The 16,035-nt window shown below is 43.7% G+C and overlaps 1 protein-coding gene across 4 annotated transcripts in view; it reads right to left on the bottom strand.

Moving 5' to 3' along the window:
• The window catches only part of SENP5 (SUMO specific peptidase 5), a 78,943-nt gene that overhangs the window by 48,774 nt on the left and 14,134 nt on the right, over positions 1–16,035 (bottom strand). For all 4 annotated transcript variants that reach the window (XR_001889208.1, XM_017892206.1, XM_017892204.1 and 1 more), the window contains exon 2: positions 8,772–10,315. Coding sequence is in view for 3 of the 4 variants with exons in the window: in XM_017892206.1 (XP_017747695.1) it covers positions 8,772–10,284 (1,513 nt within the window). In the remaining variant the exon portion in view is untranslated. The remainder of the gene's footprint in view (positions 1–8,771; positions 10,316–16,035) is intronic.

Below are 16,035 nucleotides of genomic sequence, written 5' to 3'. Positions count from 1 at the left end.
AAAAAAAAAAAAAAAAAAAATCAGTTGGAATTCATTTTGGTGTAAAGAATGAGGTAAAGATCTACCTTAACTTTTTTCCAAAGCACTAAATTAAAAATAACATATTAGGCCGGGCACAGTGGCTCACATTTGTAATCCCAGCACTTTGGGAGGCTAAGGCAGGCAGATCACCTGAGTTCGGGAGTTTGAGACAAGCCTGACCAACACGGAGAAACCCTGTCTCTACTAAAAATACAAAATTAGCCGGGCATGGTGACAGGTGCTATAATCCCAGCTACTCGGGAGGCTGAGGCAGGAGAATCACTTGAACCCAGGAGGCGGAGGTTGCAGTGAGCCGAGATCACATCACTGCACTCCAGCCTGGGCAACAGGATCAAAACCCCGTCTCCAAAAAAAAAAAAAACCACATTAATAGTCTAGAAAAAAAGAGTTGGACATTTTTATAAACATTTACTTTATATGTGGAAACAAGCTTTTAAGTAGTTGTTTTTTTCTAATACATGACCATAATTATTTTTAAATGAATGGCAGTGAGCCCATAATTGCTTTTGGACTTTCAAGCCTTTGAACATGTATTTCTTAAACACACTAAACTTTTTTTTTTTAGAGACGGAGCTCTGTCACGCAGGCTGGAGTGCAGTGGTGCGATCTCAACTCACCTCAACCTCCGCCTCACAAGAACAAGCATTTCTCCTGTCTCAGCCTCCCGAGTAGCTGGGACTACAGGCGCATGCCACCACACCTGACTAATTTTTGTATTTTTAGTAGAGATGGGGTTTCACCATACTGGTCAGACTAGTCTCAAACTCCTAACCTCAGGTGATCCACGTGCCTCAGCCTCCTAAAGTGCTGGGATTACAGGCGTGAGCCACCACGCCCAGCCTAAACTTACTCTTCTGGAAGCTGCTTTTTTCCATCCACTATATCATGGACAGTTCTCTTTTCCCTGAAAAAGTGCACACTGTATTTTAACCAATTCCCTACTGATGGCCATTTATTTTTACCTCTAAATAATGTAACAATTAAAACTCTTGATCTATCCTAGTTCTACTGCTTCGCTTGGACACACCTGCTACAAGTCAAATTTCTGGATAAAAGGGCATGTGCATATCTAAATTTTTAAACTGTCATCTGACTTTTGCTATAGACACATACACGCACACAAGATTTAAATGTTTGTACAGTCAATTTGGTATATTTTCATTGCTTCTGAGCTTCCTATCATGGGCAAAAAATGTCTTATCAATATAAGATTATAAAAATGGTCTCCTGCTCAAACAACTGAATAGCAAGAACATAACCCAATTTAAAAAGCAGGTAAAGGACTTGAATGTGGAGAAAAGGGAAGCCTGTACACTATTGGTGGGAATGTGAATTAGCACAGCCATGAAGGAAAACAGTATACAGGTTCCTCAAAAAATTAAAAATAGAACTACCATATGATCCAGCAATTCCACTTCCGAGTATATTTCAAAGATAATGAAATCAGTGTGTTGAAGAGGTACTTGCACCCCATACTCACTTCTGCACTACCCACAATAGCCAAGACATGGCATCAACCTCAATGCCCATAAGTGGATGAATGGAGAAAGAAAATGTAGTATATATACACAATGGAATACAATTCAGCCTTAAAAAATCCTGTCATTTGCAACATGGATGAATCTGGAGCACAATATGTGAAATATGCCAGACACAAATATACTGCGTGATCTCACTTATATGTGGAACCTAAAGTCAAACTCATAGACGTAGAGAATAAACAGTGGTTACCAGGGGCTGGGCATGGGGCAAGAATTGGAAGATGTTGGTCAAGGGTTATAAAGCTTCAGTGAGACAAGAGGAAGCACTCCTAGAGATCTATTGTACAGTCTGGTGACTGTAGTTAATAATAATGTACTGTGTCTTAAAAATAGATGAGATTTTAAATGTTCTCACAACAAAGTGTGTGAGTGATATGTTGATTATCTTAATTTATTTCACAAAGTAAACATATATCAAAACATCACATTGTACCCCTTAAATAGATATAATTTTGTCAATTAAAAATAATCTTTAGGTCAGGCACAGTGGCTCATGCCTGTAATCCCAGCACTTTTGGAGGCTAAGCCGGGTGGATCCCTTGAGGTCAGGAGTTCAAGACCAGCCTGGCCAATATGGTGAAACCCCCATCTCTACTAAAAATACAAAAAATTAGCTGGGCATGGTGGTGCACCTCTGTGGTCCCAGCTGCTCCGGAGGCTGAGGCATGAGAATTGCTTGAACCTGGGAGGCGGAGTTTGCAGTGAGCTGAGATCACACCCCTGCACTCTAGCCTGGGAGACAGAGTGAGACTCTGTCACAAACAAAGAAACCAAAAACTTAAAAAGAATGATTTCCTGTATTTTTTTTTTCTTTCTTTTTTTGAGACAAGGTCTGCCGGGAGCAGTGGCTCACACCTGTAATCCCAGCACTTTGGGAGGCTGAGGCAGGTGGATCACGAGGTCAAGAGATCGAGACCATCCTGGCTAACACAGTCAAACCCCATCTCTACTAAAAATACAAAAAATTACCCAGGCGTAGTGGCACATGCCCGTAGTCCCAGCTACTCGGGAGGCTGAGGCAGGAGAATCACTTGAACCCAGGAGGCAGAGGTTGCAGTGAGCCAAGATCGCACCACTGCACTCCACCCTGGGAGAGACAGGGAGACTCCGTCTCAAAAAAAAAAAGAGACAAGGTCTTTCTGAGACTCCAGGCTGTAGTGCAGTCAAGCTACCACAGCTCACTTCAACCTCAAACTCCTGGCTTCAAGCAGTCCTCCCACCTCATCCATCTGAGTAGCTGGGACTACAGATGTGTACCACCACACACAGATAATTTTATTTTTTGTAGCAATAGAGTCTCACTAAATCTATATATATCCCTCGATGTATTTATATTGCTATGTTGCCCAGGCTGGTCTCAAACTCCTGCCCTCAAGCGATCCTTCTGCCTCAGCCTCCCAAAGTGGTGGGATTACAGATGTGAGTCACCATGGCCGGCCTGTGTTTGTTTCTTTTTAACAGCTTTATTGAGATGTGATTCACATACCACAAATTTGCCCCATTAAGGAACACAATTCATTTTTAATATATTCAGATTGTATAACTATCACTACTACCTAATTCCAGAACACCTCCATTACCCCACAAAGAAACTCTACACCCATTAACAGTCACCTCTCATTCCCCTTCTTCCCAGCTCCTGGCAACCATTAATCTACTTTACATCTCTATGTATTTGCCTATTCTGGACATTTCAAATGAATGAAATCATATGTTATAAGGCCTTTTGTGTCTGGCTTTTCACTTAGCATGTTTCCAAGGTGCATCCACATTTAAGGATATATCAGTACTTATTCCTTTTATAGAATAATATTCCATTGTATAGATATACCAAATTTTATCCATTTGTCAGTTGTTGAACATTTAGGTTGTTTTCACTTTTTGGCTATTATGAATAATGCTGTTATAAGTATTTGTGTACACATTTCTGTGTATTTGGTTTTAATTAGCCAAACTCTTCATCCATACGGAATGTTTTGTGGCACAGAAATCTATCCCTTTTCCCTCCAAAAGAAGTAACCATCCAAGTTATTTCTCTTGGATATGCTATAATTTTACTACACAAAATTTAGTGTGAGTTTGTGTATGTATTTGTGTTTTAATCCTGATTGGCACTTAGAAAGCCTTTCTAGACTCAGACCTTTCTTTTCAGTTCTAGAAAACATCCCTAATTTCTTCAGTTTCCCTTCCATTACCTTCTGGCATACTCATGACATAGAGGTTAGAACTTTAAAGTGAAGCAAGAACTTAAAGAACTTGCAAAGTAATCTCAGTACAGAGTTCTAGACTTTCATACACTCCCTCAAATCTTTTACAGTTGTCTTGCATAGGCATAACTCAGTACTAATTTTTTTTGCAGCAACCCGCTACTGTGATTACAAAGCATTCAACTTGGTTTTCAAGGGAGGAGCTTTCTTCTTACACTCATATTTCATCAGTTTATGTAACACTGAATAAAATTATGAAACTGCAGCAAGTAAATTTCCCCGAAGTATAATTGACTCTTAAACATGTAGATCAACTGAAAGGAGCATAGTGTGCAGTCATATTAGAGACAAGCCAGTATTCAGCACACCACAGAACTCAATAGTGGCTAATGCTGTAGAAGTCAGTTAAAGGAGTATCACTGCCCCATTAATCACTACTAAGGTTTGGTTCTGTTATCTGTTGAATCTGTCTATTTCATTGTGCTGGCTCTTCTCAGATGATGGTGATAGACTGTGAGTTCATCTCTACTTAGGTAACTTGCTGAGTATTGAGGGCAAAGGGCTATCATGGGCAGTAGCTGCTGCTCTGCCTTGAACTATTTTCAGTGGGAATAAGGACACTAAGAACCCCAGCAGCTGTTCTGAAAATGGATGTTCCTCACTCTTGCCAAGTGTTACAAGGTGTACATGTGTGGGTGAGTATCCAGTCTCCTGTTCTTAGAATTTTGGCTTGATAACAGGTTTATTCTTTGCTGATATATGGCACAGGCAGGGAGAGATTCCCCAACTACTCAGTCTTTACCATGGGTGTCCCCCTTCCTCTCCACTTCCACCATCTCCAGAAATATGAGCACTCAGTATCACACCACTTCCCTGTACTAATCTTCCTTCTGCCCACCTGGACCTTCCCTCTACTATTTGCCCAGTGGAAGCTGATTCTCAGTTTCTGATCCACCAGAACTCTCTCCTCCTTGTTAGTAGGAAGACACATGTGTTTTTAATATATTTTTCATATTTTCTATGGATTTGGTAGGAGGAAGAAGAGATTCCATGAGCTTACTTGATTCTCTTAAACCTGGAACTGCTATTGGCTTCTGATTGATATTCTTTAGTAACTGAAGGAAGCTTCCTTTATTACTAATTTTCTAAGAGATTAAACACAAAGGGAAACCATTTTACTAACAGGCTTTTCAGCACTTGCTGAGATACCATTTTTTTTTCCTTTAGCCTATTAAAATAGCGAATTATATTGTCACTAAATGTGAATTCTGTAAGAATTCCTACTTCCTCAGGTCGTGCTACAGGTTTTACTATGTGCATATTCAATTTATCAATTGTATTTGAAAGTGTTACATCTATAAAGGTTAATTGGCATTTGTGGGTAAATGCTAATTTTTTTCACGTTTACGTATCATGGGTCAGCTAACCTCAGTAGGGAAATTTTATTTTTTTTTAGGACGGTTTAGGAAAAGTTTTTTTTTTTTTTTTTTTTTTTTTTTTTTTTTTTTTTTTTTTTTTTTGAGACGGAGTCTTGCTTTGCCACCCAGGCCGGAGTGCAGTGGCCGGATCTCAGCTCACTGCAAGCTCCGCCTCCCGGGTTCACGCCATTCTCCTGTCTCAGCCTCCCGAGTAGCTGGGACTACAGGCGCCCGCCTCATCGCCCGGCTAGTTTTTTTGTATGTTTTAGTAGAGACGGGGTTTCACCGTATTAGCCAGGATGGTCTCGATCTCCTGACCTCATGATCCGCCCGTCTCGGCCTCCCAAAGTGCTGGGATTACAGGCTTGAGCCACCGCGCCCGGCCGTTTGTTTGTTTTTTAGTTTGCTAGGACTCTGTACTTTGTGTCTTTTTGTGAGGAAGAATTTATGTATTTATTTATTTATTTATTTGAGACGGAGTCTCGCTCTGTTGCCCATCTCTATTAAAAATACAAAATTAGCCTGGTGTGGTGGTGGGCGCGTGGAATCCCAGCTACTCGGGGGGCTGGAGTGCAGTGGTACAATCATGGCTCAAGGTGAGCTCCGCCTTGAGAATGGTTCACGCCATTCTCCTGCCTCAGCCTCCCCAGTAGCTGGGACTACAGGCGCCCGCCACCACCCCAGCTAATTTTTTGTATTTTTAGTAGAGACGGGGTTTCACCGTGTTAGCCAGGATGGTCTTGATCTCCTGACCTCGTGATTCGCCTGCCTCGTCCTCCCAAAGTGTCGGGATTACAGGCGTGAGCCACCGTGCCCAGCCGGAAGAATTTACTATATTTAATGGTTGGAAAGAGAAAGTGCTCAGGACTGTTTAAACCACCAAGAAATAAACCTCCTAACTAGCTCCCCAAAGCCAACTGTAATAATGTCCAGGTGTCCTATACAAATGCATATGCACACATACATACACATACTCATCCTACATGTCACTTTTTTTTTTTTTTTTTGAGATGGAGTCTTGCTCTGTCGCCCGGGCTGGAGTGCAGTGGCCGGATGTCAGCTCACCGCAAGCTCTGCCTCCCGGGTTTATGTCATTCTCCTTCCTCAGCCTCCCAAGTAGCTGGGACTACAGGCACCCGCCACCTCGCCCGGCTAGTTCTTTTGTATTTTTTAGTAGAGACGGGGTTTCACCATGTTAGCCAGGATGGTCTCGATCTCCTGACCTCGTGATCCGCCCGTCTCGGCCTCCCACAGTGCTGGGATTACAGGCTTGAGCCACCATGCCCGGCCGTCACATATATCTTTTAACAAAATGGTTTCATACCATTTTGCAACTTACTGTTTGCACTTTTTTTTTTTTTTTGAGACGGAGTCTCGCTCTGTCGCCCAGGCTGGAGCGCAGTGGCGTATTCTCAGCTCACTGCAAGCTCTGCCTCCCGGGTTCAAGCGGTTCTCCTGCCTCAGCCTCCCAAGTAGCTGGGATCACAGACACGCACCGCCATACCTGGCAAATTTTTGCATTTTTAGTAGAGACAGGGTTTCACCATGTTGACCAGCCTGGTCTCGATCTCCTGACCTCGTGATCCGCCCGCCTCAGCCTCCCAAAGTGCTGGGATCACAGGCATGAGCCACTGCGCCTGGCCTGTTTTCACTTTATATAGACATCTTTCAGTATTAAAATATAGATCTATATTCTTAAACAGCTGCATAGCAAAATATTGCCTGAACAGGCCATAATTTATACTATCATATTGTCTTCCAAAACAGTGTTTATAACAATTTACCTTATGGGACAGATTTTTGACAAGAGAAGTCTTCTTAAAGCATGACATAAAAACTAGAAGGCTCAAAGTCAAAAACAGATAAGTTTTAGACCAGGCGCAGTGGCTCACGCCTGTAATCCTAGCACTTTGGGCAGACTGGATGAGGCAGACAGATTGCCTGAGCTCAGGAGTTCGAGACCAGCCTGGGCAACATGGTGAAACTCTGTCTCTACTAAAATACAAAAAATTAGCCCGGCATGGCAGCATGTGCCTGTAGTCCCAGCTACTTGGGAGGCTGAGGCAGGAGAATTGCTTGAACCAGGAGGCAGAGGTTGCAGTGAGCCGAGATCGCGTCACTGCACTCCAGCCTGGGTGATAGAGCAAGACTCCATCTCCAAAAAATAAAATATAAAAAAAGAGAGATAAGTTTTACTATGTACGAACTGAAAACTTCTATTAAGCAAAAATATCAAACAATTTTGGGGTACTGAAGGCTTTTACCTTTCGTGAGGAACCATTCTTATGACATTTATAATCAACAATTAATTTAACATTTTTATGACTAGAATGACAGCAAGGTCCCTAAGGTCATATATTCTGTTCACTGCTGCATTCTTAGGAACCAGCACAGTGCCTGGTACACAGAGCGTCTCCTATACTAAAAAAACAAAACAAAACAGAAACAATCCAATTGAAAAATAGGCAAAGAGGCAGGGCACAGTTTCTCACGCCTGTAATCCCAGCACTTTGGGAGGCCAGGGTGGGTGGATCACCTGAGATCAGGAGTTCGAGACCAGCCTGGCCAACATGGTGAAACCCCATCTCTACTAAAAATACAAAAATTAGCAAGGCATGGTGGTGGGCACCTGTAATCCCAGCTACTCGGGGGGCTGAGACAGGAGAATCACTTGAACCTGGGAGGCAGAGGTTGTGGTGAGCCGAGATCGCACCACTGCACTCCAGCCTGGGCGACAGAGTAAGACTCCATCTCAAAAAAAGGAAAATAGGCAAAGGAAAACCATGCACACACAAAAAAGTGGCCAATAAACACAGAAAAAGATGTTCAAACTTAAAACTCAAAAATGCAAATCAAAACAAAACTCTGTGATCTGTAAGACTGGCAAAGCTTAACAAGTGTAAACCGGTTCAACTTTTTGAAGGTTAACTCAATTCTCTTAAAATTTTTTTTTTTTTGAGACGGAGTCTTGCTCTTTCGCCCAGGCTGGAGTGCAGTGGCCAGATCTCAGCTCACTGCAAGCTCCGCCTCCCGGGTTCACGCCATTCTCCTGCCTCAGCCTCCCGAGTAGCTGGGACTACAGGCGCCCGCCACCTCGCCCGGCTAGTTTTTTGTATTTTTTAGTAGAGACGGGGTTTCACCGTGTTAGCCAGGATGGTCTCGATCTCCTGACCTCGTGATCCGCCCGTCTCGGCCTCCCAAAGTGCTGGGATTACAGGCTTGAGCCACCGCGCCTGGCCTTCTCTTAAAATTTTAAGTGTGAATATTACTTCACCATCAATTCTAATAACGAGAATTTAGCTTACAGAAACAAATGTATAAATGTAAAGAAATAATTTCATCGCACTATAAGATTATGAAAAAAATGGAATCAATGCAAGTGTCCATGAGGATTAAATTATGGAACATCTACACAATGCAGCAATATAAAAGGCTTCAAGAAGACTAACTGGTTTAAAGAAAAATCCATGTGTGGGAGAAAAAAGTAGGACTCTTATTAGCAAGGATAATGGACAGCAAGTGTGAGCTTGGAGTTTGGGGACGAATCAAGGAAAAGTGCATACCAGATAGACAGACTGACAGCTGTTCGTCATCCACTGGAGAGGCTTTCTGACTGTCCTTTCCACCTCCTACTCGATTTTCTAGTTTGAGTCCACTGCACACCAGGGGAGCCTCCAGAGGACTTTTACAGTAAGGGTGGTCCAGCAACTCAGAACTAAGAATGTTCTGCTTGGGAGATCCATCCTCCTCCATCTGGTATGAGTTCTCATTGTGAACAGCCTTTTGGGACACAGGCCCATCTACACTACTCACAGATGTCTCTGCTCCAGACACTGACAGTTTTACTCCATCATCACTAACAGAACTTGTCCGATTTTCCTGACCCAGAGTCATAATTTCTTTTTCAGTTTCTGAAACGAACATGGTATTAGAATGATGTTCTGGTAAGGGGATGTCATGAATCAGCTCTGTACACTCCCACTTAGGAGAAGCACAGGATGACTGGTCCCAGGCGTGTGTGGCACTGCCATTCTGTTGGTCAGGGAATGCTTCGTCTAAACTAAGCTCTTTGCCCAAGAAAGGGCTTCCTTTAGTGTGGCCATCAGGCACATGAGAGTTCGTCCCCTTCACCACAGCATTGCTGTCCATATCTGGAAAGTACGGCTGATGCCGACAAGAAGGGTCTTTAGGTTCTGGGGAAGGAAATAGGCTGCCACTGCCACCCTCACCGTTCTCCCTAAGGGTCTCTTGATGGTCCCCAGTGACCTTCTGTACCCAGCTTCGCTGGGCTTTTCTTAGCTTGCAAACTTTGCTTTTGGTTCTGAAGTGCTGGGATCTGAGAATCCTGTACCGAAATCTAATCATGGATAATTTCTCATACATCATAAGAGGAGATAATCTGATTCTTCTATGTTGGTTAAGTTGGAACTGCTTTGGAGTCAAGGGTCCCCCATTCCTGTGGTGCTCCGGCCCTTGGCAGCAGCGGTAACAAAAGCCCTTTCTCTTGTGGTTGCTTAAGGTGACCACAATCGCGCCACTCTCCCCTGGACTTTGGCTCTCCCCATTGAACTTCATGGGAAAGTCAGAAGCCTGTGGGTCTGTCCTAGGTCTGTGACCATTGGCCTGACCTAAAGCACTATTGGATGGAAAGTCAGTAACTGTCTTCAAGAGATTTTTCTCTCTGCAGTATTCATGGTCAGAATTCTTTGCTGATGACAACAACTTCTCTGCTTGGAGTCTCAGGAGAGTCCTTGAGGAGGAAATGAAGTGTTTAGTGTCCTTTCTTTTCACTGGAGAGGACAGAGTGCTAGCATGTGGAGCAGCCACACTGAACTTGGTCTTAGCACAAGGGGGTTCATCCTTGTCCCACGTTTTCTGGATCTGAAGGGCTTTCTTTCCACCCTGGAAATGCCTCAACTGTCTATTCCTAGTAATTGGCCTTCCCAGCTTAGCTTTCAGAATGCACAAGTGTTGGTGAAAATAAAACTTCTTAAAGCCTCCAAACCCAGTATTCCACTTCTCAGAAAAGGCCAAGTGGATTCCTTTCCTCCATAGAATTTTCCTCTGTTTTTTCATTTTCCTGATGCATAATGAGATCTGGATGCAGCTGTAAAGAAGAAAAGGAAGTTATGTTTCTATCTAAACATAAGGTCATGAAGACATATTCACAGTAATTAAGGTAGAAAATCGAAAAAAAAAAAAAAGAGTACATATACTTCAATTTAGACTATGAGACACAATGAAATCAAGGTTTTCATCACAATGAAAACTGAGAGGAGGGAGGACATGAGTACTTTAACAAGAAGCCATTTGCTGTACACCTGCCTCTAAGAAAAATAAACTTAAGAATCATTTTAGACCAGGCACAGTGGTTCACACCTGCAATCCCAGCACTCTGGGAAGCCGAGGTGGGAGGATTGCTTGAGCCCTGTAATCCTCACTCCTATAATCCCAGCTACTGGGTAGGCTGAGGCAGGAGAACTGCTTGAACCCGGGAGGCGGAGGTTGCACTGAGCTGAGATCGTGCCACTGCACTCCAGCCTGGGCGACAAGAGGGAAACTCAGTATCAAAAAAAAAATTTTTTAAATGTGATTTCTGTAACCTCAGTGTGATTTGGAGAGGGAACTGAGGTAAACATGTGTTCAGTCCTCCATTTTTTTTTCCCCAGAGAAAACTTATACACAGAAAGATAATACAGCACTTCTGAGTAAACTGTTAGCAAGTTGAAATTAGAATATTGGCTTCTGATTCAGTCTAGTGTTTCTTCTACTCTACCTGCAGTGGCTGGTGCCTTTCTTTCTAGACTAAAGAGCCTTCACTAATACTAGATCTTATTAAATCCTGAGGGGAAGTTATCATTTGGTTTTAACTGTCATTCACTTCCATCTACTGTCTCTAGTGTGTTTCTGCAGTATATGTGTGTATGCTTGTGTTGGTTCTTTTTTCTTATACTCACTTGAGATCCAGAATCATCACTGGGTGAGAGCATTTGATAAAGTCCTGTCCTTGCATGGCTACCCAGAGAGTCTTTGACTGGTAACAAAGGAGCTTGGCCTCCCTCTTGAGATGCTGACATCACATGTATTTACTAAATATCTACTGGCACATGACTATACAGAGCAAAAGTACCTGCTCTTTCTTTTAAAAATTTGCTGTACGAAACAAATTATTCTGCTATGAGCAAATTATAATTAAGTCAATATGGAATCAGTCTTAAGTGGCATTTGGTCTCCTCTCCCTTCCCTGTCCTTCATTTCACAAATGAGAACACAGGGCCAGGCGTGGTGGCCCATGCCTGTAATCCCAGCACTTTGGGAGGCCGAGGCAGATGGATCACCTGAGGTCAGGAGTTTGAGACCAGCCTGGCCAACATGGTGAAACCCTGTCTCTACTAAAAATACAAAAATAATTAGCCAGGCATGATGATGGGGGCCTGTAATCTCAGCTACTTGGGAGGCTGAGGTAGGAGAATTGCTTGAACCTGGGAGGTGGAGGTTGCAGTGAGCTAAGATTGCGCCACTGCACTCGAGTCTGGGAGACAAGAGTGAAACTGTCTGAAAAAAAAAAGAAGCTACAGGACCTCAGAAAGCAGAAAGGCTCAGAAGCGGAGGCAACATATACCTATGGAAGTCAGGAGTACGGGTGGTGCTGAAAAGGGCTGGCTCCAAGTCTGAATGAGAAGCAGTGAAACTCCGAGATACCATCTCATACCCTGGCAGACAATGAAAGTTTCACTTTTTGTGGAGGATGACCCAGGATAGTCCGGTATGTCATGTACAGCTGAGCACAGAGCCAGGAGGATAAATGAATTTACACCGTGAATTCCCCTCCAGGCCCTTCCCTACTCAGCTTCCATAAGACTGGCAAGAAGCTCTATACCCACAAGAAGGCGACCAGTCCCTGGGGGAAAACAGATCATTCAGGGAGAAAAAACCTGCAGATGGTGATATCTGGGGCTGTCTCAACAAAACAAGTCTGAACAATTACTCTACAGGGTGGCCTCAAGTTTAAGAAGCAATTAGACTTCAGATCCCTACTTAACTCCACATGGCAGTCGAGTGACCCTCCCCTACCCAAGACTAGAAGTTTATCCTTTAGAAAGAGTAAAATGGAAGGCCGGGCACGGTGGCTCACGCCTGTAATCCCAGCACTTTGGGAGGCCGAGGTGGGCGGATCATGAGGTCAGGAGATCGAGACCATCCTGCATAACACGGTGAAACTCCGTCTCTACTAAAAATACAAAAAAAAAAAAAATTAGCCGGGCGTGGTGGCGAGTGCCCGTAGTCCAAGCTGCTCTGGAGGCTGAAGCAGGAGAATGGCCTGAACCCGGGAGGCAGAGGTTGCAGTGAGCCGAGATTGTACCACTGCACTCCAGCCGGGGCAACAGAGCAAGACTGTCTCAAAAGAAAAAAAAAAAAAAGAAAGAAAGAGTAAAATGGAAAGTCTGTAGACAGAGGGACTCCAGGAATAGTTTGAAGATGGAATTATATACTGCATATGAGACTCCAAACACACTTTGCCACTCATCTCCCAGAAAGCTAGCAGTCTGTCTTATCCATACAAGCAGACTGAAGATTCTTTGCTGGAGACTGTAACTAGTCCACAAACACACACACAAATCCATAAAGATAAAGACATTACCCCCACAAAATGGCTCAGCATAGCCCACAGTGTACCCCAAAGTTGACATGTCCCACCATGTGTTAAGAGTTCTCAAGCAGTTTCTTAGTGGTCATTCTTAAAAACAATTAGATGGGCTGGGCGAGGTGGCTCCCGCCTGTAACCCCAACACTTTGGGAGGCCAAGGTAGGCAGATTACTTGAGGTCAGGAGTTCGAGACCAGCCTGGCCAACATGGCAAAACCCCATCTCTATTAAAAATACAAAAATTAGCTGGGCATGGTGGTACATGCCTATAATCCCAGCTACTTGGGAGGCTGAGGCACAGGAATCGCTTGAACCTGGGAGGCAGAGGTTGTGGTGAGCTGAGATTGTACCACTGCACTCTAGCCTGGGCGACAGAGCGAGACTCCATCTCAAAAAAATAAAAAATAACAAAATAAAGGATGACCAAGAATCACCAGACTTCTAGGGATAAAAACAGACCAAAACAAACAGATAAAAGTAAAACCTATATATAGATTAGTTAACTTTTATAAACTAACAGGGAGGGGAGAAAAGGGAGCTATTGCTTAATGGGCACAGAATCTCAGTTTGGGAAGATAAAAAGGTTCTGGAGATGGATGGTGGTGATGGTTGCATAGCAATGCAAATGTACTTTAATGCCAATGAACTGTACACCTAAAAATGGTTAAAACAGTAAATTTTATGTTACGTATATTTTACCACAACTAAAAAAAGGGGGGGCCGAGTGTGGTGGCTCACACCTATAATCCCAGCACTTTGGGAGGCCAAGACAGGCGGATCGCTTGAGGTCAGGAGTTTAAGACCAACCTGGCCAACAGGGTGAAACCCCGACCCTACTAAACCTACCAAAAAAATTAGCCAGGTGTGGTGGCACGTGCTTGTAATCCCAGCAACTCGGGAGGCTGAGACACAAGAATTGCTTGAACCTGGGAGGTGAAGGCTGCAGTGAACTGAGATTGAGCCACTGTACTCCAGCCTGCAGCCTGGGTGACAGAGCAAGACTCTGTCTCAAAAAAAAACACACAAAAAAACACACCGAATACTATCTTCAAAGAAGCAAAAGCAAACATTATAGCCATTGAAAAAAAAGAACAGGGTATTATTCTTTTTCAAAAGGAATGGCCAAAAACAAGAAAGGGGTCTTGAAAATTAAAAGAATAGCAGAAATTAAAAACTCAACAGAAAGCTTGGAAGTTAAAAAAAATAATAAATGAACAAAATGAAAAGACAACTGGTAAACTAGAAAAAAATATCTGCGACATGCATCATAAAGGCCTGATATTCCTAACACAGACAGAACTCTTACATTAAGGGATAACTGAAAAAAAGCCTAATGGAAAATAGGAAAAATACATAAGGAGACAATTTACAAATAAAGCTTTTTAAATGTTCCTTAAGCTTAAGAAAGATGTCCAACTTCATTTATAAGGCAATTGGCAAAAATTACAACACATTCTCTTGGTGGGGAAGAGGGGCCTTTCCACAATTTGTTGACTACAAATTGATCCAACCTTTCTGGAGGGTAACCTGGTAACATTTAATAACTACAAAAGCATTTACCTTTTAATCCAGCAACTCCACTTTAAGGAATTTACCCTGAAGACATGCCTACAATAATACAAATATATACATGTACAAGGCTATTCATTGCAACACTGTTTATAATAGAAAAAATATTAAAAACAACTGGCAGGGAACTGTAGCTCAGCCTGTAATCCTGCACTTTGGGAGGCTGAGGTGGGTGGATTGCTTGAGCCCAGGAGTTTGAGACCACTCTGGGCAACATGATGAAACCCCATCTCTACAAAAAATATAAAAATTAGCCAGGTGTGGTGGCATGTGCTTGTGGTCCCAGCTATTCAGGAGGCTGAGGTGGGAGGATCACCTGAACCCAGGAGTTTGTGGTTGCAGTGAGCTGAGATTGTGCCACAGCACTCTAGCCTGGGCAACAGAGTGATGGCCTGTCTCAAAAAAAAAGGGAAAAGGGCTAGGTGCGGTGGCTCACGACTGTAATCCCAACACTTTGGGAGGCCGAGGCGGGCAGATCACTTGAGGTTGGGAGTTCGAGACCAGTCTGGCCAACATGGTGAAACCCTGTCTCTACTAAAAATACAAAAATTAGCCAGGCATGGTGGCGCGTGCCTGTAATCCAGCTACTTGGGAGGCTGAGGCAGAAGAATTGCTTGAACCCGGGAGGCGGAGGTTGCAGTGAGCCGAGATCGCCCCATTGAACTCCAGCCTGGGGGACAAGAGCAAAACTCCGCCTCCAAAAAAAAAAAAAGAATAACTGGCTAATACTGTTCAATCACGTCAATCAAAGTCCTGAAAGACAAGGACAGACTGAACTGTCCTAGAACGAAACACTGAGATTAAGGAGACAATTAAGAAAGGTGTAATCCTGGCTTGAGTCTCAGTTCAGAAAAAGGAATGTGACAATTGACAAAATTGGAATCAGGTGTGTAGATCAGTTAGCAGTATTCTCTCAATGTTAACTGCCTGGCCTTGACAATGTGCTGTAGTTCTGTAACACTGGAGAGGCCAGGTACAGTGGTGAACACGTATAGACCCACCTACTTGGGAAATGGAGGCAGCAGGATTATTTGAACCCAAGAGTTCAAGATCAGCCTGGGCAACATAGCAAGACTCTGTCTCCTTAAAAACTGAAGCAAGGCCGGGCGCAGTGGCTCATGCCTGTGATCCCAGCACTTTGGGAAGCAGGGGTGGGTGGATCAACTAAGGTCAGGAGTTCGAGACCAGCCTGGCCAACATAGAGAAACCCCATCTCTACCAAAAACACAAAAATTAGCCGGGCATGGTGACATGAACCTGTAATCCCAGCTACTCAGGAGGCTGAGGCAGGAGAATCACTTGAACCCAGGAGGCAAAAGTTGCAGTGAGCCGAGATCACGCCACTGCACTCCAGCCTGGGCAACAGAGCAAGGCCATGTCTTCAAACAAACAAACAAACAAAAAACTGAAACAAGGCCGGGCGCGGTGGCTCAAGCCTGTAATCCCAGCACTTTGGGAGGCCGAGACGGGCAGATCACGAGGTCAGGAGATTGAGACCATCCTGGCTAACACGGTAAATCCCCGTCTCTTCTAAAACTACTAAAACTAGCCGGGCGAGCTGGCAGGCGCCTGTATTCCCAGCTACTCGGGAGGCTGAGGCAGGAGAATGGC

The sequence above is a fragment of the Rhinopithecus bieti genome, unplaced genomic scaffold, assembly GCF_001698545.2.
Source record: "Rhinopithecus bieti isolate Rb0 unplaced genomic scaffold, ASM169854v2 scaffold_21777, whole genome shotgun sequence".
Taxonomy (NCBI): Eukaryota; Metazoa; Chordata; class Mammalia; order Primates; family Cercopithecidae; genus Rhinopithecus; species Rhinopithecus bieti.
Note: the sequence above shows the minus strand (reverse complement) of the source record. Positions and strands in the feature narration are given on the sequence as shown.